The following is a 20578-nucleotide window of genomic DNA, read 5'->3' as shown; positions in this document are numbered from 1 at the left end:
ATCACTGTAATTTCTTGTAGCAGAAAGTGAGGAATGACAGAATCTTTACAGTATCTTTAGATATCCTTTAGTCTAATTAGGGTAGTAATTTAAGGAGAGACAATACAGACTTATATGAGTTGATTCAACTCCTGTCCATGCACAGTTTCCTACCCTTCTTAGACTCAGGAAGGTCAATTTTCTGTCTTTATTAGTCATACCTTACATCAGAAACAAGACCTCAAATGACAGAAGTAAAGTGGACCCACTAAATCAGCACCATGAGAGAAGCAATGAATTCTATAAAGCCTCACTCTGAAAATGAATCAAATTTAGATTCAAACCTAATAAAACCCAGGTTCTCTCCTCCTTAAGTAAAGTCTATACTATAAAAACACGTGGCATTAGAGATGTGGCAAGTGGTACAATGCTCGCCTAGCATGTGGAAGAACCTAGATTACTCTCGAGTCCTTGGTGGGGCATTGTCATACTGGCTTAACTAGATAAGGAACGGCATTGCTGACAGCAGTACCACTGCTACCCAAAAGCAAGCTTGGGGATATGAGGGTGATCAGACCCTACTGATTGTTAGAGTTGACTGAACATCCCCTTCCTCCCTTACTGCCTCAGGCATGTCCCTCCCAAAGCTGTGCTCCCCTTCAAAAAGGCTTTCAAAAACAAGCTTTGGGCTAGGGATGTCATCTAGTGGTGGAGCACATGTGTTAGGCCTAAGGTCTACCTTATGATTGATGATTTCAATTTTCTGGGGCTTATCTTGTTCAGAATCTGTGCTGTTTTAAAATTCTGCACCTCTGTACCAATTCCTACTTTTAAACATGAATGCTAAAATATTTGATACCTGTTTTTGTTTAAGCCTTAATCCCGGAACCCTAAGAAGAGAAAAGGTAGAGCACCCCCTCACCGGGTTTCCAGCTGGGAAATGACGCGGTGCCAGCGCTCCTGAAGCTGAGAACCCTTCTCCTGATAACGCTCCAAATCCAAGTTTTGCTCTGGTGTTGGGCGACGAAGCTGTTCTGCCACTTCCTTGGCCTTAGTGATTTCCTCATCCAGGACTGAGAACACTGAATTCTTGTCCTTCACATCGTTAAGCCAGTGCTACCAGAAACATAAGAAACAGGTCAAGCCTTTTTCTTGTTAAAAAAAGACTCAGACTAACACAAGCAAAAGGAAAATATCTACAGTGTTATCAGTGACCCAGAAACCAGGTCTAGAAAGGCCTCTGCTTTCCTGATGCACACTGGGAAGGCAGGGGCAAGAATCCCATAAGGGAAAATGTGCAGATAATTTTTCATGTATGGAACCTGACTTTACTACATATAAGCTATGAAACTAAGCAAAGTCTTGTGGTTGGCTTAGGTCTTGCTTTTTCTCATCTGTCAAGAGACAAAACTCTCTTCTATTCACTTCTCACAGCAACTTGTGAGAGTCACAATGAAGTCAGAGTAAAGTGCATTACAAAGTTACTTTGATTTAATCATTGGCTATACTCAATTAAGCCATAATTTGACAGAAGAAAAGGGCCTACTGGGCGGTGGTGGCTCACGCCTTTAATCCCAGCACTTGGGAGGCAGAGGCAGGTGGATCTCTGTGAGTTCGAGGCCAGCCTGGTCTACAGAGTGAGTTCCAGGAAAGGCGCAAAGCTACACAGAGAAACCCTGTCTCGGAAAACCAAAAAAAAAAAAAAAAAAAAGAAGAAGAAGAAAAGGACCTTTTTCTCTTCCCTTTTAGCTTTTTCTCTTCCCCTCTGACTACAATTATTAAAATTTATTAAAACTATCCTGTCTAATTCAGGTGCAAACACAGATCAGCATCAAGTCTTCCCTCCTGAATCCTCTGTTAACCCAAAGCAATGGTAATTCAACCTCTTTAAGAAACTAGAGCAGCCAACCTGCAGTGTGGCCCGATGGGACTCCAGAGCTGAAAGGTCCACTGGCACGGCTTCTTCTTGACTCAGCTTCATCTCATAACCTTTGACCAACAGCTCAGCATCCTGTATGCTACGTACTATCACATCAATTGTCTTTAATCTGTGGGGATAAAATTAATTCCGTAGTTAATATGTGAATTTTTTTTCCCTCTGAGACAGGGTTTTTCTGGATTGCCCTGGTTATCCTGGAGTTTACTCAGTAGACCAGGCTAGCCTTAAACTCAGAGATTCACCTGCCTCTGCCTACAAAGTTCTGGACCACAGCATTTACCACCATGCCCAGCTCAGCATTTGAGTTTTAATATGTGGATTACCTAACCTCACAAAATACAATTGCCCAAACCAGTTTTATCACATGAAATGATAACAGGCTTTTGTAAAAATGAGAGAGTCTGATACATGTTTAGTGTTAGTTTAAGCTAGTCCATGCCACCTTTGGTGGCAAGAAGGCATGAGGCCAAAGGACCTAAAATCTGTCATTCCTCAAAGTTATAGGTAGAGATGGATTAATAGAGAAAGAACTTCAAACACTAATGTGTGGTTTATTTGAATTTTTCTTCTCTTCCCATTTTCCTTACTATATTTAACTGTTATTTTCAAAGGTATCTAATCAAATAGAACTGAGGTAAGAAACACTGCAAACTTATTGATCACCCATAACACTGACATTTGTTATTGGAGTCCAAATAAACCTCCTCCATGTTACTTAGGAAGTGAAGCCAAATTCTCAGCATAGATACTTACTCTGCAAGAGTCTTTCTGGATCATTTATGGAACGATCTCAATAGAAAATAATTGCCCTTTGAATCTAAGACTTCAGCTTACTCAGATGGACAGTAGACAGAGCACAGATATGGTACTCACTTACACAGACACAGGTAGACCATAGATATGGTACTCACTTATTCAGATAGACAGTAGACAGACCATAGATGTGGTCCATCTTTTCTACCATTAGGTTCAGCTCTGAGCGCAGAGTGGCAGCACTTGAGCCTGATGGAGACTGCTGAAGAAAGATGTTGCATTTCCCGGAAATAGCATCCAAGTCAGATCTCAGACACTGCAAATCCTCCTGAGTGTGCTATCAGGAACAAAACGCACAACAACGATGGAGACAGAAATGGACAACAATGTTAGAAAGTAGTCCTTCTTTTCAATAGAAAAATAGTGGAAATGAATCAATTCAACAATATACTTGAAGTTTCAAACCAGCTTCTCCATAGTGAACGGCACCTATGCAGGGTGTTGGGGCAGGTGATTCCTGAGTGGGACTGTCCTAAGCCTATTGTCTCACTTCTTAGAATCCATATGCTTGCTTCCTAATTCCTTCTAAAAGGATTTGCTCTTCCTCCTGCAGCTTACCTCCTGCTCTGCAATCCTTAATGCGATATCCTGCCTGGCATCTCTATCAGTCTTAGAGCTGGCTGGAGACTGAGTTTGTCTGAGCAGTCTCTGTTCACACTCCTCCAGGCGTAGCTGGATGTTCTTCAGCTCTGAGAGGTACACCTTGGCTACCATCTCTTCTTTGTCCTCTGTGAACACACAAGCGCAGATCACTAAGCTCCACCTGAGGACAACAGAGCCTACCTAACACAGATCAGAAATCCCACTGATGAAAGCAAGGTCTTACTCCTGCCCAACCCTTAAGAACCTGCATTACACATTGACATTAAGATTCCAAACATTATACATAACAAGAAATGTGGCAGGTTGGTTATCATCCACTTCCACAGTAGGATTTTGAGAACTCATCTTTGCATCTGAAGTGTCTGTCAGCACCCTTCAGGGCTATCCTTCCACCACCCGCCCCCCTCTGCCTCTTGCACACACCATTCTCCATTGATTTCACCAGGTGCTGGAAGTGGGCTTTGCAAGCTTCCACCTCCTCCTCCAGTCGCAAGCGGTCAGCCACTGAGAAGAGGGTAGAGTCATGACTGTCCTGTAGAAAATCTTCATAGTGGGCCTGGAGGTTCTTCATAGCCTGGTGGCACTCTCCTGGGGCTAAGGAACGAAGCTAAAGAGAACAGAATCAATTTCAATGGAATAGAACAATACTACTTTCTTTCTCATTCCTTTTTAAAAAATTTACTTTTATTGTTTATGTGTGTTAGTGTTTTGCCTGCATGTATGTGTGTGTGAGGGTGTCAGGTCCCCTGGAACTGGAGTTACAGACAGTTGTGAGCTGCCATGTGGTTGCTGGGAGTTGAACCCGAGTCCTCTGGAAGAGCAGCCAGTGCTCTTAACCACTGAGCCATTCTCCAGCCCCTGTCATATATACTAAAGTGTACAAATCAGCTGGATATGGTGGCACACGCCTTTATTCCAAGTAGTGGAAAGAGAAATGCAGGTGGATCTCTGTGATTTTAAGGCCAGCCTGGTCTACATAGTGAGTTCCAGGACAGCCAGGGCTACAGAGTGAGACCCTGCCTCAAAAAAAAAAAAAAAGTACAATTGTTCATCCAACCCCACACCAGAATATCCTCCAGCTCCATGGACAATGTTCTTTGTCCTTACTATGTAATGGATGTCGGCCTTGAACTCACAATCCTCCTGTTTCAGCTCCAGGGGCTGAGATCACAGGTGTGCCAGTAGTTCCACCAGGATAGGAGTCAATAAAAAACACACTAGTGTTCACCATTCCATACTCCACATGCTCGCACACAGAGGTGGTGCTTGTTCTACACAGCGAGAAGACTGCAGTCTCCCTTATTTTCACCAGCCATTTCTTTAAACCATTCAAACTGCCACTTCTAGTTGCTAAGGCTCTCAGGTCCCTAATCTTGAAATATATCCTGGACTCCACTTTACTTCACTAGTCTGGGGGACAAGTTTCAGTAATGAAAGAACTCCTGACAAAGCTTACCCGCCCCCGCCCCCCCCCCCCCCCCCCGCCCCCTACCGGGTATCAGCTGGCGGTAACAGCTTTCCAATACCTTTTCTAAGTTCCAGGACTGCACAAGGTCAAGGTCCTTCCGCAAATAGTTCCAGGAGATAAGGCTTTTGGTGTTAACATGGAGCTGGTGCCAAAGGGCCATCACCTTCTGGTAAGACTGCTCTACCCTAGAAACAATAGAAATAATGGAGCTACATGTTAGAGGTGGGAATGCAGAGTAGAGCTTGTTGCTTAAAAAAAAGGGAGCAAGTTCGAACAACACAGGCATCTTTGGAATTCAGTGCGATATTCATTTGGATTGTCTATGTATTATGTCAGAACATACTTCCAGGAGCATAAATGTCACCAGCATGTAAAAAGATTACCAGAAGCCAGAGAGAAGAAATAAGAGGGAAAGCATGAATACAAAGTGTATAGATAATATATCCCCTTTAGAGCTGTTGGAAAAATGTATCATTACTTCTTAAAAGTGCTTTACTGTTCTCTACATAGTCAAAACATGCTGAAATAGTTAAAAAACAAAAACAAAAACAAAAACAACCCAGCAATGTAAGTTCACTTGGGAAAGAAGGAAACTGCAGCATGTGGGACTGAGAAGCATACTGTTTTCTTAAGCATCCCATGCCTACTTCAGTCCCTAGATGACTTTCAGATAAACACATACATACTCAAACCACTAACTTATCTCGAATTTCTTCTAGATGAGAAGAAAAGAACAGGCTGAGCAGTGGTGGTACACACCTTTAATTCCAGTAGATTAAAAACTCCAGAGGCAGAGAAAGGAGAACTCTGTGAGTTCGAGGCCAGCATAGTCTAGAGAGCCAAAGCTACACAAAGAAACCATATCTGAAAAAACAAACAGGAACTAGAAAGAAAAACTAGGCATCGGGATCTCAGTTACATAAAAAATAAAAATAACACCCATCAGCTTATTTTCCTTTATCCCAGAAATCACACAGGAGTTCATTTAAGTGGTAATCTCAAAAGAAGAATAAAAACAACAACAAAATAAAAACACAAAGAAAAACAAAGAAAGAAAACAAGGTAATAAGAGAATGAGCCTGGGAACCCTATGTGACAAACAGGGATTCTTGAGAGCAAAACAAATCAACCACCCACCCTACCAAGACCCAGAGAATGAGATAGATAGAAGTGGGGAGTATCCTATTAGATGAAATAACCCAGCCCCATAGCAACCAGTGCATTTTCTCCTATGTGGAAACTGAGCAAGGGGAAGATGTGAGACGGTAGCATGAAACTAGATCACTGGACATGGGAAAGAAGAGGGAAGAAGGGTCCCAGACGACGCAAGCATTGAAATGTCATAACAAAGTGTCTCGCTAATTTTTAAAACAGCAATAATTCAGGAAATTTTTGATGAGTTTTGAAAGAAGAGTTCCCATGTTTTGTTCATGTTCACTGAATGGAAAGAGATTTATCCAAACAGATGAAGATCAGAAAGAAGAGTCTAAAGGAGTTATACCAGAGGAGCAAAGATTGCCTACAAAAGGCAGATGTTTTTAACTATTCTGCATCGATATGCTGGTAGCTTTATTAGAGGGAAAAAGATCCTACTCATGATAAAGATGGAAGAATGTAACAGTTTTGTATACTTGTTACCACCATTAACTGTTTGCTACAAAAGGCAAGTTTTTACTGCTTCATACTTTTTAAAAATGTATTTATTTAAAAAAAAAGTTTGTTTTGTTTTGTTGTGGTTTTTTTTGTTTTGTTTTGTTTTGTTTTTTTGAGACAGGGTTTCTCTGTGTAGTTTTGGTGCCTGTCCTGGTTCTTGCCCTGTAGACTAGGCTGGCCTTGAACTCACAGGGCTCTGCCTGGCTCTGCCTCCTGAGTGCTGGGATTAAAGGTGTGCGCCACCGCCGCCCGACTTACATACTTTTATAAAAAGAAACAAGGATGCAATCTTTTTCACTAAGTTTAGGAGGGCATGTTGTACCAAATTAAGCAGTAAGTCAAAAAAAGATTTGGAACCTAGGAATCAGTGGTTCAATTCCAAGGAGACCTAAAGTGAATCAATCCCCAGGTGACAAGAAAGTGAATGCTAGAATAACCTAGAGTCAGGCCTACAGATGGTCTGGATGGGGACAGGAGGACAGAACAGGCCTAGAAATGGGCTTCCAAGAGAAAAAAAAGGTGAAGGTTATCTGTGGCATTTGGCAATACTGAAGAGCCTTTCTGAAAAAAAAAAAAAAAAAATAAGGGAGAACTTGGGAATAGGTCTTTAATGTGCAGATAGACAAATAAGCAAACCCAAACTGGAAACTGTTACTCTAAGGAAAGAATTACTACCCCACCTTGTCTGCTCACCTACTCCCTCATTCCTGTAATTCAACAATCATTTATTGAGAACTTACTAGGTATCAAGAATGGGTCTAGATGCTAAATACACAAAAGTAAAAAGAACAAAACGAAAAAGCAAAACTCTAATAGAAAAGGATAAGTGTGTGGAGCACGCTCAAGAGAAATCAAGGAAATGAGTGGCAGGGAGGGAGGGAGACAGCAGTGGAGAGGATGATAAAATGAACCAAATGAGGTGAGGGGGTGAACTTTTTCTAATTTTTTGTAAAGAGATAGGATCCCAGTATGGCTCCAGATTGGCTCCAAATTCCTGGGCTCAAGCCATCCTCCTGTCTCATCCACCCAAGCAGCTGGGATTACATACACTGACCACTGACTGCATTTGCTAGTTTTTACAAGCTTTGAAGTTGTGGTGGCTATTCTTGTAGTAGTCATTTTAACTACTACATCTGGAATTAACTAAAACCCAAATGACTGGGTATACATGTAAGGGATTTTTTTCTTAATTAAATTATTTGAATTGGGAAGACCCACTTCTAATCCAGATCTTTGAGGTGGAAAGATAAAAACATTTAATCCAGATCTTTTGAGGTGGAAAGAGCCAACTTTAACTTGGGCCACATCTTCTGTCGGCAGCCTATATAAGTAACATGGAATTAGGAATATCTCTCTCTCTCTCTCTCTCTCTCTCTCTCTCTCTCTCCCTCTCTCCCTCTTTCTGCTTGCTCTTGCTTTCACTAGCACATCCATCCTTTCACTGGCATTAGAGCCAATTTCTTCAGGATTCCAGCATATGCTGAAGACCAGCCGAGACATTTAGCCTCATAGACTGAACTACTGGATTCTTGGATCCTCCATTCCCAGGCAGCAGCTATTGTTGGATTAGCTGGACCACAGCCTGCAAACCAGTAGAGAACCCTGACTGACTAACATAGTAGTAAAACTTAACTTTTTAAAATGTGTACATGTATTATTTCAACAAGAATTAAATTGGCTGCCACTACAAAAATCATTACTCTAGACTAAGCTGTAATCTCAAATTCTTTTTAAAAGAATTATTACTGAATTATTTCACCTGTACAAAGGATTTATTAAACATCTACCTAGCTTGCAGTGGGGTACTTGATACCTTTAATGGGAGGTCTGTACTGAGCAGCACACTACCACAGTTACCTGCTGGCCATCTCAATGGCATCCTTATTGGGTGGGGGAATGAGGAAGCAGACTGATGGCACCATTGCCTCATTCCCCGTAGGGCTGATCACCTTCCATTTGGTCCGCTGAGAATTATCTTCCAACACACATTCATCATTTTTGCAAATAGTGATCTGAAAAAAATGAAGTCACAAATTATTGTTAACAGAGAACCCAACAACAGACTATTATCTGATGCCTGATCCCAAGGCTATGAAATACCTAAGAAAAAGGTCTCCTTAATAAAAACATCTGCAGGGCCATAGGATCACTTAGTTAGTAGAGGTCCCTGCTGCCAGGCTTGATGACCTGAGTTCAATCCCTGGAACCCACATGGTGGAAAGTAAAAACTAACTCTCAAAGATTGTTTTCTGACTAACACACTCACACTGGAGCACATGTGCACCATGGCACTCTTGTGTCCCCTACCATTTACACAGTATATACATAAGCATAAAATAAATATTTTCCTCAGGCTCAGTGGATAAAGCATTTTTTTGTGGAAGTATGAGAACCAGAGTTCAGATTCCTAGTATCACATGAAAGTCAGGTGGGCAAGGTAGACCACTATAATTCCAGTGATAAGGAGGCAGAGGAGGATATCCCTGGGGCAAGCTGGCTAGCTAGACTAGCCCAATCAGCAAGTTCCAATGACCAAGAAATCCCCACCTCAGTAAATTAACTGGAGACTGATGGAAGAACCACCTCTGTCCTCTACATGCACAAGCACCCTTGTGTATATATATCCTACCACATAAACACATATATATATGCATGCATACATACCATACATGCATACATATTAAAAAAATTTATGTTATTAAGGCAGTATTTCTGTCTACTGTCCCTTGCAAGTATACTCAATAAATCTGTTTTCTTTCTTTAAGAAAGAAAAAGAAAAGGAAGGAAGGGTGAGGACTGATTCGCTACCACTTAGTGAGAGCTCCTGATATGTATAAATCCATGACACATTGAACAAATCAAAAAAAGAGGTGTTTCTCAAGTTCCTGTTGCATGTAGAGTAACTAGCATGCGAGTTAAAAGGAGACCTTCAGACCGTCAAGAGCTGTCTCTGCACCAACATCTCTGCGTCTATAACACGCCTCCCTCCCCCCCTCCCTCTGTGCTCTTCCTATCAGCCTCCTTTTGAACCATCAATTCTTTCTCTTGAGAGACAAATAATAAACATGATCTGCTTTAGAAACAGAAATGTGGAAACAACTCTTTTAATATCTTCTTTTTGTTTTTTACACTATGTAATCTAGGCAGGTTGAACTTGGAGTGATCCTCGGCCTCAGCTGCCCTAGCGCTGGATTATAGGTGCATATCATCATACCCATTTCACTCACACTCACGTCCAGTAGATGTCTACTCAGTGCCTGCTCTGTGCCTGGGGATGTGCTCTGTCAGCTACAACATAGAGGACTAAAGTATCACAGTGGTAAGCAAACAAACATGGTCTACATTCAAACTTTTGGGGCAGGGAGGCTTAGTGTCACAGTATTCCGTGACAAATGTAGTATCAGGAAGTGGTACAAAGGATGACCCAGTCTTGGTTTAAGGTAAAGACATATTATTTAGAACCTTAAAGCCACATTAAGGAGTTAAGGCCTCTCTCCCTAAGAGCAATGATGAGTTGCTGTAGGACCTAAGCAGGAGTGTAGTTTCCTTAAGAAGATCATGCTGGAGGTAGGATGAAGAATGAACTAAATTAGAAGGCTAATATAACAATCCAAATAAAAGAAACATACAATCTAATTTAGGAATAGTAACAGCAGCCCCAATAGAAGGCTTACAAGTTAGCATTGAGCCGGGCGGTGGTGGCGTACGCCTTTAATCCCAGCACTTGGGAGGCAGAGCCAGGCGGATCTCTGTGAGTTCGAGGCCAGCCTGGGCTACCAAGTGAGTCCCAGGAAAGGCGCAAAGCTGCACAGAGAAACCCTGTCTCGAAAAACCAAAAAAAAAAAAAAAAAAAAAAAACAAGTTAGCATTGACTTGGTGACCCTATCAGCATAGGAACAACCAGGACAAGAGGAGATAAATGTATCTCCAAAGTGTAACAAAGTCTTACTCCAGCAACACTTAGGCAATGAATGGATGATGATACCAATCACTAGGGCAAGGTGCAGGTCAAGATTATACACTGGAGGGTTTTTGTTTGTTTGTATGATAAAAGAGGGTTTTTTTTTAATACATAAATTCTCATGTATTAATGAGTAAAACCCTCTTAAGTAGGATTTCTTTATTTCTTTTTGGTCTTTCTCTCTTGCTTACAAAGACAGGGTCTCATACAGACCCTGCTGGCCTTAAACTCCATATCCTCCTGCTTCTGTAAGTACAGGGTTTCCAGGCTTAGTTTTTTTCTCTTTCCTACTAGTGTAACACTAACTGAAGGCCTCCCTTCTCATCTCCTTCCCTCCAGAGCCCAGATGCCTGCTCCACTCTCACCTCGATCTGCCGGTAGTCACAGATGGCCTTCACAGAGATAGTGCTCTTTAGCACATGGTCTGGACTGCGTGGTTTTAGCTGGACAATGGTTTTTGATCTCCCAACAAGACTGGCAACAGAACTCTTGGACTGTATAAGCTGCTCCTTTTCATCCTATAAAATAAGAAAAATAAACAGACATTAATGGTGGTATTCTGAGTCACTAAGTCAATAATGAAAATGTAATGCTCCATTCTCTAAGAGAATGCCATTTCTCACTTAAGTGGGGATCTTTAGTGGAGCTATCTCAGATAATGATTAGATAAGGGTAAAGAGAAAAGGAGAGAATGTCTATCTTCTTTCAAATGCTTTTGCACTCTAAATTTGCAGCTTTCTCCTTATACTCTAAACAATGACCAATAAAGCCACATGCAAGAAATAAACAAACAAAGGAATGTCTAGTTGCCGAGCACAGCTATGTAGCTAATGAAGGATTTCCTCAAATACAGCTCAGAACAAATGCTGTTGGCAAAAGCATCATGACAAATGATTTAGGATTTATCTTGCCGTGCTGTATTCGTGTAAATTTGACTGGTTTGAATGAAGTATCATGCAAAGTCAAAATTCTAAAATCTCTGCAAACTCAATTACCTTAAAAGCTAATAAACTTGTCAACAAAATTGGTAGCAGTATACTACCAATTCCATTGGAGAGTAAATTATAACCTTTATCTAATGGCCAGAATGTTCCAACCCATGGTGAGGTATGAAAGTCCCCAGAAAGAGGTCTTTCTTAGGATGGACAGGGATGCAGTAAGAATAAAGAGTTAATAATGTTAAGAAATACCATTAAAGAATAAAGATATGCAGGAAAAGGAAAAGAAATTCTTAAACAAACTACCTGTGCCTGTCCCCGGGAGCATGATTGGAAGAAATACAACTTTAACTTACTAGTTAAGAAAGAGGAATGGAATACATGGGGAGACAGCCACTCTTCCATACTTGAGAGCTGGTCTACCCATTCCAGTGGCCTTGCAATAAAGATGTCTAACCCACAAGCCAAACATCTCTAGCTCCAGAGACCAAGTGCTCATCGTGGGAAAAGCTCTGAAAAGAACCAGAGGCCAGGACAGGTGCTCTGGAACCTGGTGAAGAAGCTGAGGAGCAGACCCAGCCGTGACTCCATGCCCCGATGATGCCGCCAACCCGATGCCCCTGACCTGGAGAAGAGGGAACAGAGCAGCAACCACCCTCCTCGAGAAGAGAAGATATGACAATTGCAGAGGGGTTACCCTAGGACAGGAAGGTACTCTGTGGGAGGGAGGAGAGCAGAGCCAAGGATGACATTTCTCCTTCACACTTGTAGTACCTCTGAGAAAGACATTTTAAAGACAGTAACTGTAAAGTCAGGTTTTTATCCTTCGTTCCAAGTTAACATTCCATTTGCCCAAGTGAAGCAATGAATGTAAACCTACTCATGTCTGAAATCATTGTTTAAAAAAAGGAAGGAAAAAGAGAGAGGAAAAAAAATGAAAAGAAAATTAGGCAAGTGATAACACGGGTACAGTGCTTGCATGTCACGAACAAGACTCTAGGTTTGATCTTCAACACCAAAAAAAAAAAAAAAAAAAAAAAAAAAAAAAAAAAAAGAAAAGAAAAGAAAAGGCCTACTTCCACCCTAAATAAACAAACAAATAAATAAAGTGAAGCAGAGCAAAAATGCTTCGGGTTGTTATGTCTCTCTTATTTTGAGTCGCCTCCTGAGACCTGCAATCTCCTAGCTCCTCACCCAGGAAAGTACTGAGCCCTGCCTGGTCAGTTCTGCACAGCCCTGCCTGGTCAGTTCTGCACAGCCCTGCCTGGTCAGTTCTGCACAGCCCTGCCTGGTCAGTTCTGCACAATGCCTCAATAACCCGGTAGTTCTGCTCCTGAGGTTACAACTACAACTCGTAAAGGAATAACTCACTGCAGCCAATGGACCTAAAATTGATTTTGATTAAAAACTGGATAAAGAGCTATTTTTAAAAGTTAGTATTACATTTGAAAAGCTGGACAAATATTGTATTACCTCTAAGTAAGATATCAATGTTGGCCTTAGTAACTAAAATCAGCTTTCTAATATCTCATCATTACCAAAAGACAACAGTCGAGGAGGGAAAGCCTGGCTCAAATCTCTGTGTGTCTCAGAAGAGTAAAATCAAATCCGATGTCATTGAATCCCCTCAGCCTCGTTAGCCTCAGCCTTGGCCCCGAAGACCGCACTAGAACAGGGAAGGCGCAAAGGAAGCGTGGGCACTGAGTGGTCCAGGGCGCAGTTACAAGGACGGCCTCAGGAGCTCCCCAAAGGAAGCGTGGGCACTGAGTGGGTCAGGGCGCAGTTACAAGGACTGCCTCAGGAGCTCCCCAAAGAAATGTCAGTAGCAACTTCTTCAAAGGAGGAAAACAGAAGAGATGACAAACTGACTGGACAGCTGGGGTGGGAGCCACACTTCCTTGTCCCGTGACTGTCAAGGATATAGATTGCAGCAGCAACTGACACAGATTACTGTTTCTCAGAAGCACAAATTCCCACCCAGGCAACACCCACCATGGAGTCCTGGAGCAGATCCTCAAGGCGGGACAGACTGGTGCTGTGGTCACAGGTATATTTTCGTTTGATGGAGTCTTGGAGGTTTCTCAGGAATGACTCCAGGTCTCGAGCATCACTGAAGAACTATGGAAACACAAGAAAAGAATGGCTTGTGCTCAACTCCTCAGCACAGAAGAAGGTTCACAAAGAAGGGATCTTCTGTGCCAAGCTGAACAAAGCTGACTACACTCTCCTGGACCAGTGACCCCAGAAATACAAACCAGAGGGCTTAAAAGCCATGTCAGTGAAATGGCTTAGTGATCATTAAGTTATCACTAAGTTAGTGATGACTTCCGGTAACACTCACTAGACCCTGTGTGAAGTCAGCCTGTTTCTCCCTTGACCTTTGTCTAGTGACAGCACTTGGTATGAAGCCTAGCTCGTGAAATAACCTAGAAGCTAAGTGAAACAATGTTTACCTCACTGATATAATTATATGACCAAAGAGAGAAATTTAAGAGAGAAAATAGCCTGTCTCCTCCTCCATCTATTCTTTGATGTGATAGGTGGGGCAGGGAGAATCTTAATATTCTACAGCTCTTCTCTTCAGGGGTAGTCTGTCTCCTACTCTTGAAGCTGAGTATAACCATATGGTTTGCTTTGACCAGTGCCACACAAATGGCAGAAACAGAAAACGTGCCTGTACATGTGGACTGTTCTTTCTTGCCGCTTCTAGTACAGTCACAGGTAAAGAAGACTACTGACCAGGAGGTGGTGGCACACACCTCAGCAGGCAGGCAGGTGGATCTGTGAGTTCAAGGTCAGCCTGGTCAACAGATCTAGATCCAGGACAGCGAGAGCTGTTACAAAGAGAAACCCTGCCTCAAAACAAACAAACAAACAAACAAAAACCCCAAAGACTACTGGACACCAGAGCCAGGGTTTTCTTTACATGCTGTCCCACCCCACACCCAGCGATAGCTACCTGTAGCCATATATATTACAGGCAAGATGAGATATACCATAGAGTAGAAAAACCACTTAGCTGAGCCCAGACCAAACTGAACTCACTAATGATTAATAGTTGAAGCAATTAAGTTTCTAGAGTTGTTTTATACATAAAAGATAATTGATATGAATGTTTGTTAGCTTCCCCCACACACATTTTTTTGAGGCAGGATCTCATATAGCTCATGGCTGGCCTTTAACTTCTGATCCTCCTAACTCTACCTTCTGGGTGCTAGAATCACAGGTGTGAAGCACTACACTCAGTTTTACCATATGGATGTATTTTTAACCTACCTTTTGGTATAACTGAGTACACACACCAGCACCACCCTGACCACCTCCACCATAACACCCCCCCCCCCCATGCCTCCATACCTGAAAGTAAGCTGCGTTCTCTTTCACGTGTTGTTCAACACACAAGCACAGCTGCTTCACCCACTGTAGCTGTGACTGGACAGCGGCACTATACGCCTGTAACGGCCAAGCACACGTGCAGAAGGACATGAGTGTAACAGGCTCAAAATGTATGTGTGCGTTTCTTTCCAAATACAACCCTGCTACTGATACAGAAGGAGAGACAGAGAGACAGTTGACTGGCACCTTAGCAATGCTTCTCAGGAGAAAGAAGCTTGCCTTGGTTAAAAGGGGTTACTCAGAAAAAGCTTCTTCTATATTTAATTATAATTAAATGACCAACTCAGAAAAAACATAGCATAAATAAACAAATCTCTTCTGCTTCTTCTACCACTGTTTCTCTCTGGGCAACAGCACTACACCAACAAGAAGTGGAATGTGGGGCTAGAGGCAGCTCAGTGGTTAAGAGCATTGGTGTTCTTGGAGAAGTCCTCTAGAGGTTTGGTTTCCAGCACCCACAATCAGGGCATCCGATGCCATTTTCAGGCCCATAGGTATCAGGCATGAATGTGGTACACAGACATTCAAACACTCTCATACATGTAAAAAAAAAATCTTTTTAAAAAAAGAAGTAAGATGTATCTGGACAGTTATTTAAAATATATATGTACATAACACAAGTCCCTTTCCTCATAAGTCAAGAGTCAATGTCTATTAACTTCTTCTTCTCAATATTCTCCTCAAAATATCCAATCTGTCTGCAGCTTCTGGGAACTACCAAACAGTCTGGGACAGGAAGGGAGATGATCTGAAACAAGTGATGTGACATTTCCTCCAGGCCTTGGAAGAGCAAAGCTTCCAATTTCAGCGTTTTTATAACAATACCTCTGACCTTCACACATATTAGAATCACAAACCTCCACTGTTTGCTTCGCTGGGTGGTTCTCAAGGGACAACTGTTCGGCTGTATCTTGCAGAGAACGAAATACATCTTGTTTCCCTTCCAGTTCCATTGTCAACTCCTGCGAATTGAATTTAATTTTATGGAATAAATGCTATTAAGGAAGAAGAGGCAATAAAGAAAACACAGTGTTCCCTGGCGACTTTAAGGATCCTGTAACAGGATTGGTGCCAAAATGTGCTGTACAAACTGCAAACGCCTGGGGATCTCAGGAAAGTGCAAAAATGATGGAACTAAAGGGAAGGATTCAGGAAGCACAAGACCTGAGCTGGCCCTGAGGAGACTGGGAGAACTCAGGAGGCAGAGGGGAGAGCAAGCATGGCCAGAGTGGCTAGTTAGCCAGCACCACACAAGCACGCACACTAGTTAGTTAGCACCACACAAGCACGCACTAGTTAGTTAGCACCACACAAGCACGCACACTAGTTAGTCAGCACCACACAAGTACGCACACTAGTTAGTCAGCACCACACAAGTACGCACACTAGTTAGCCAGCACCACACAAGGACGCACACTAGTTAGCCAGCACCACATAAGCACCACACTAATTAGTCAGTACCACATAAGCACCACACTAGTTAGTCAGTACCACACAAGAACCACACTAGTTAGCCAGCACCACACAAGCATGCATACTAGTTAGCCAGCACCACACAAGCATGCATACTACTTAGCCAGCACCACACAAGCACCACACTAGTTAGCCAGCACCACACAAGCACCACACTAGTTAGCCAGCACCACACAAGCACCACACTAGTTAGTCAGCACCACACAAGCACCACACTAGTTAGCCAGCACCACACAAGCATGCACACTAGTTAGTCAGCACCATGCAAGCATGCACACTAGTTAGTCAGCACCATGCAAGCATGCACACTAGTTAGCCAGCACCACACAAGCATGCACACTAGTTAGTTAGCACCACACAAGCACGCACACTAGTTAGTCAGTACCACACTAGTTAGTCAGCACCACACAAGCACCACACTAGTTAGTCAGCACCACACAAGAACCACACCAGTGGAGAGATCACTGACTGGCAGGCTTTGCTAACTGTTCTCTCAGCTAAAATGTCCTCCTCTGAAACAAAATTCTATTAATACAAGACCCAATTTAAATCCTGGCTTTTCAGTGAACGCTTCCTAGCAGAGTTCATCTCGTCTCCTTGAAGCTTCAGAATACTTTGTATGTCTAGCAGCCTCACTGCAGTTTCCACACTGGTGACAGCATCAGAGCACCTGGTCTTTCCTCTTCTCTTCACAAGATTCCTATGTCCTTCTCTAATCAGGAGACACATTTTTTAAAATAACTGTAGATTCACAGAACCAAATCAACCAAAGTGGGTACTAGTGGAAGAGTTATCTGTTTGCATAAAAGATTATAAAATATTTTAATACCCTGACTATGGAGATACTAAAAGTAGTAAAAAATACTCCTACTTACTTGTCTACTTTCTCATTATAAAGAATAGAAGGCGGAGCTGGAGAGATGGCTTGGCGGTTAAGAGCACTGACTACTCTTCCAGAGGACCTGGGTTCACTTCCCAGCACCCACATGGTGGCAGTTCACAACTGTCTGTCACTCACACATGTGGTGCACAGACATATATGCAAGCAAAATACCCATACACATAAAATGAATAATTTTTTTTAAAGATTCAAGAGGAGGGGAGAGAGAGGCAGAGAAAAAGGGAGAAAGCTGGGGAGAGGGAGGGAAGAGAGAGTAGAAGGCATTGCCCCATTAATGATGAATTTCCCGACCATTTTACATTTTAAAAAATTAAGATCAAAATGTTAATAAGAACCCAAACTATTATGGAAATCTAAAGGTGCAACTCAGTTAAATAATATTATTTCCTGTATAATAAAACACTTTGCTTAGATTAGCTTATTAAGTCTTACTCAACCTTTTATACAGCCCTTTCAAAGAGCTATTATCTCATTTTTCCAAAGGTCTGGAGAGACTAATGCCTTGCCCCAGGTCACAAAGCTAGTTAGTGGACAAATAAGAACTTGAACTTAGTTTGTCACACTACAAACCCTGTAATCTTAACCACAAAGCTATATTAATTTCTAAAATGACTCAACTTTGCAGACTGCTGCTCTATCTACCCCAAACACACCCTTCTAAATAAGTTCACTCAAGGGCTCCCACCCCTCTGTACACATTTCTCACAAAACGGGTGCAGTGAGCAGGGCTCCCATTTCTACCTATCAGCATCTGACTCCAGCCCAGTGGTTCTCAACCTTCTTCGTGTTGGGGTGATCCCAATCATGAAATAATTTTGTTGCTACTTCATAACTGTACTTTGTTATGAATCATAACATATTACATAAATATTCTTAGAGACAGAAGTTTGTCAGAGGGCTCACAACCCACAGGTTGAGAACCACTATACTAGCAGCAGAGACTTTGCTGACTCTGAGACTCACCGAGAAATAGGTTTTCTTGGCTGAGATGTTGGGGTTACTGTCACTCCAATCACATGCTAGTTCTTCTTCCTCCTTCCCATTCAACCAGATCAGTTCAGCTGTAGCTCTGGAGACAAATTTGTGCAAGCTCTGAAGGTGCCTCATTCGGAAGCTAGAAGTCTCCTGGAAAAAGCAAGGATTAAAAGATTAAAGTGCCAGCCTTTGCATCTGGAGATGATAACTGTGACATCAGGAAAGAATAACCCAGAAACTGCAGAGGGCCTAGTTTTTTGTTGTTGTTCTTTTAAAGTGCTGGTATTCGAACCTAAGGCCAGAGGCATGCTAGGAGGTACTCTGCCATTAAGCCCCACATATACCCTAAGACTTTTTTTTTAAGTATCTTGGGTTCTTCACCTGAGGACTCAAATTTTACATAGTTTGATACAAAACTTCCAGGGTCACTGTCAATCTTACATTGAAGATATGACTCATGGCCTTGTAAGGGTCCCTGTATAGAGTGGCCTTGGCTTATTCCACCATGGACAACTGTAATAGCTGGGAGTGAAAAAAATCAACAAGAGAGGAACTCCCTCTCAATCAGTCTAAATGTTTTAGTTATGGTGTCTCAAAATATATATGGCCACTTTTTTGGTGAAGAACATAGCTAAGGTGGGTTTTACTTGCTTACAATTTCCCAGAGCAGTAGTTTAAGAATTTGCAAGTTCACTGTGGTGGAATACAGCTATAATATTGGAATTTGAAGCACTGAGATACGAGTAGTTTAAAGGCCATCATGGGCTATGTAGAGATAATACCTCAAAAACAATATTATAACCTATATGAATAATTACACAGTAAATATAATCTTTAAAAAAAAAAGAAAGAAAGAAAGAAAACTAAGACTCAAACCATGTGCTTTCTGAATTAGGGAAGAGTCTTGTTTGGAGGGAGCCAGATTCTCCATGGGCACAATCTAAGTCAACCAGTCAAGGTCTGGGTAAAAAACTCACCTTCAATTTACAGTACTGTGTCTCCAACTTTCCAAGAGTTTCAACATAGCTGGTATGAAAATTCTGGGACATCTTTCCCTGACATGAAAGGAATGGAATAAAAAGACATTAGAGAAAGAGTAAGGAAATTCTGTGGTATGGTTTCAACAGTATAAACAGAATGTTGATATGCAGGTGAGGGCTTGCTGCTCTGAGAAACACAGGCCTAGACAACAAGTTTTTATGTCTGACTTCATAGCTAGAGGCAGCTCTGAGTGGACAATTCAGCAGGTAACCTAACCAGCACTCCTCATGGCCCTGTGTTTCTAGTAATCCAGAGGCTTCTAAGCAAACCCCACGTCTGATGACGGCCAAACTACTTACTCATTTGCTCCTCTGAAGGCGGAGGAGGAGACAAAATAAAAACCAGGAAGACAGGAGCATAGGGCATTACTCAGTAACAGAACACTTGCCCAGGCAGTGAGGCACTGAGCCCCTAAGGTTGGCCCACTGCCACTAGAAACCAAACCAAAACACTCAAAAAATAAGACCGAATGATAAGTGATGGAGGACTGACCAAGCGAGCAGTTTCTCCACACCAGCTCTCTACTGCAGGCTCACAGCAAAAGGAAAAGAATATGAAATTTGGAGACAGATGGCCTGAGTTTAGATACTGCTATTTACTAACTCTGATTTCAGCTTTCAGCATCACTTTTTAAAGTTTTTCAGTTTTTCTTTTCTTTTTTAAATTTGTGTGTCTGTCTGTCTGCATGTCTTTATGTGGAGTGTATACATCTGACTGCAGGAGCCTGTATAGGCTTTAGAGCTGGAGTTACAGGCATTTGTGAGCCATCCAATGTGGGTTCTGGGAACTGAATTCAGAACATCTATGAGAGCAATATGAACTCTTAACCACTGAGCCATGTCTCCAGTTCCTAAGATCATGTTTTGTTTTTTAGTATAAAGATATCTATTAGTTAAAATACTATTCTCGCAAAGTTATTTCGAAGGGTAATAGAGACGCTTGGAATAGGTGGGAATCAGTTGTAAAGCAGTCACTGTACTGTCCTTTTCAGAAACAGCAGTGCCGTTAGACCTCCCACTAGCTGCTCCTCCCCAGAACTCTCATAGCGTACATTTGGAATGCCATTTACCTCGTACAACCTAGCCTCCTTGACACTGGAGCCCAGTTCTTCCACACTGGTATGGATATGCTGCTGTGTTTCCAGCTGCAACTCCACACTAGGCAGATCATTACCCCACTCTGCTCGTTCCAGCTTCATCTGAAAAAAAGAAAGCACAGATGTGTTATAACTTGCAAAGGACAGGAAAGTGGTCAGGGTCAACATCTGGATGAAATGGCCAGGGATAAGAGCCCAGTGTAGTAAGTAGCACATGCTTGTAATCTCAGCACTTAGAACACAGAGACAGAAGGCTTAAGATTTCTACATCAGTCTGGACTACATAAGACCTTGACTTAAATAAACAATATGGCAAGGGGTAAGATTTGGGCATCTAAACTG

General features: G+C 42.1%; 1 protein-coding gene across 1 annotated transcript in view; it reads right to left on the bottom strand.

Moving 5' to 3' along the window:
* Macf1 (microtubule actin crosslinking factor 1) overlaps positions 1-20578 on the bottom strand; it is a 346505-nt gene that overhangs the window by 147505 nt on the left and 178422 nt on the right. Inside the window, 14 exon segments of the mRNA XM_052718421.1 lie at positions 902-1095; positions 1889-2027; positions 2830-3008; positions 3290-3459; positions 3758-3941; positions 4861-4987; positions 8313-8467; positions 10782-10934; positions 13347-13472; positions 14712-14807; positions 15608-15712; positions 18088-18249; positions 19077-19154; positions 20210-20338. Of these exon segments, the coding sequence (XP_052574381.1) occupies positions 902-1095; positions 1889-2027; positions 2830-3008; positions 3290-3459; positions 3758-3941; positions 4861-4987; positions 8313-8467; positions 10782-10934; positions 13347-13472; positions 14712-14807; positions 15608-15712; positions 18088-18249; positions 19077-19154; positions 20210-20338 (1997 nt within the window).

Source organism: Peromyscus californicus, unplaced genomic scaffold, assembly GCF_007827085.1.
Source record: "Peromyscus californicus insignis strain IS unplaced genomic scaffold, ASM782708v3 Scaffold_5__1_contigs__length_169319896, whole genome shotgun sequence".
Classification (NCBI taxonomy): Eukaryota; Metazoa; Chordata; class Mammalia; order Rodentia; family Cricetidae; genus Peromyscus; species Peromyscus californicus.
Note: the sequence above shows the minus strand (reverse complement) of the source record. Positions and strands in the feature narration are given on the sequence as shown.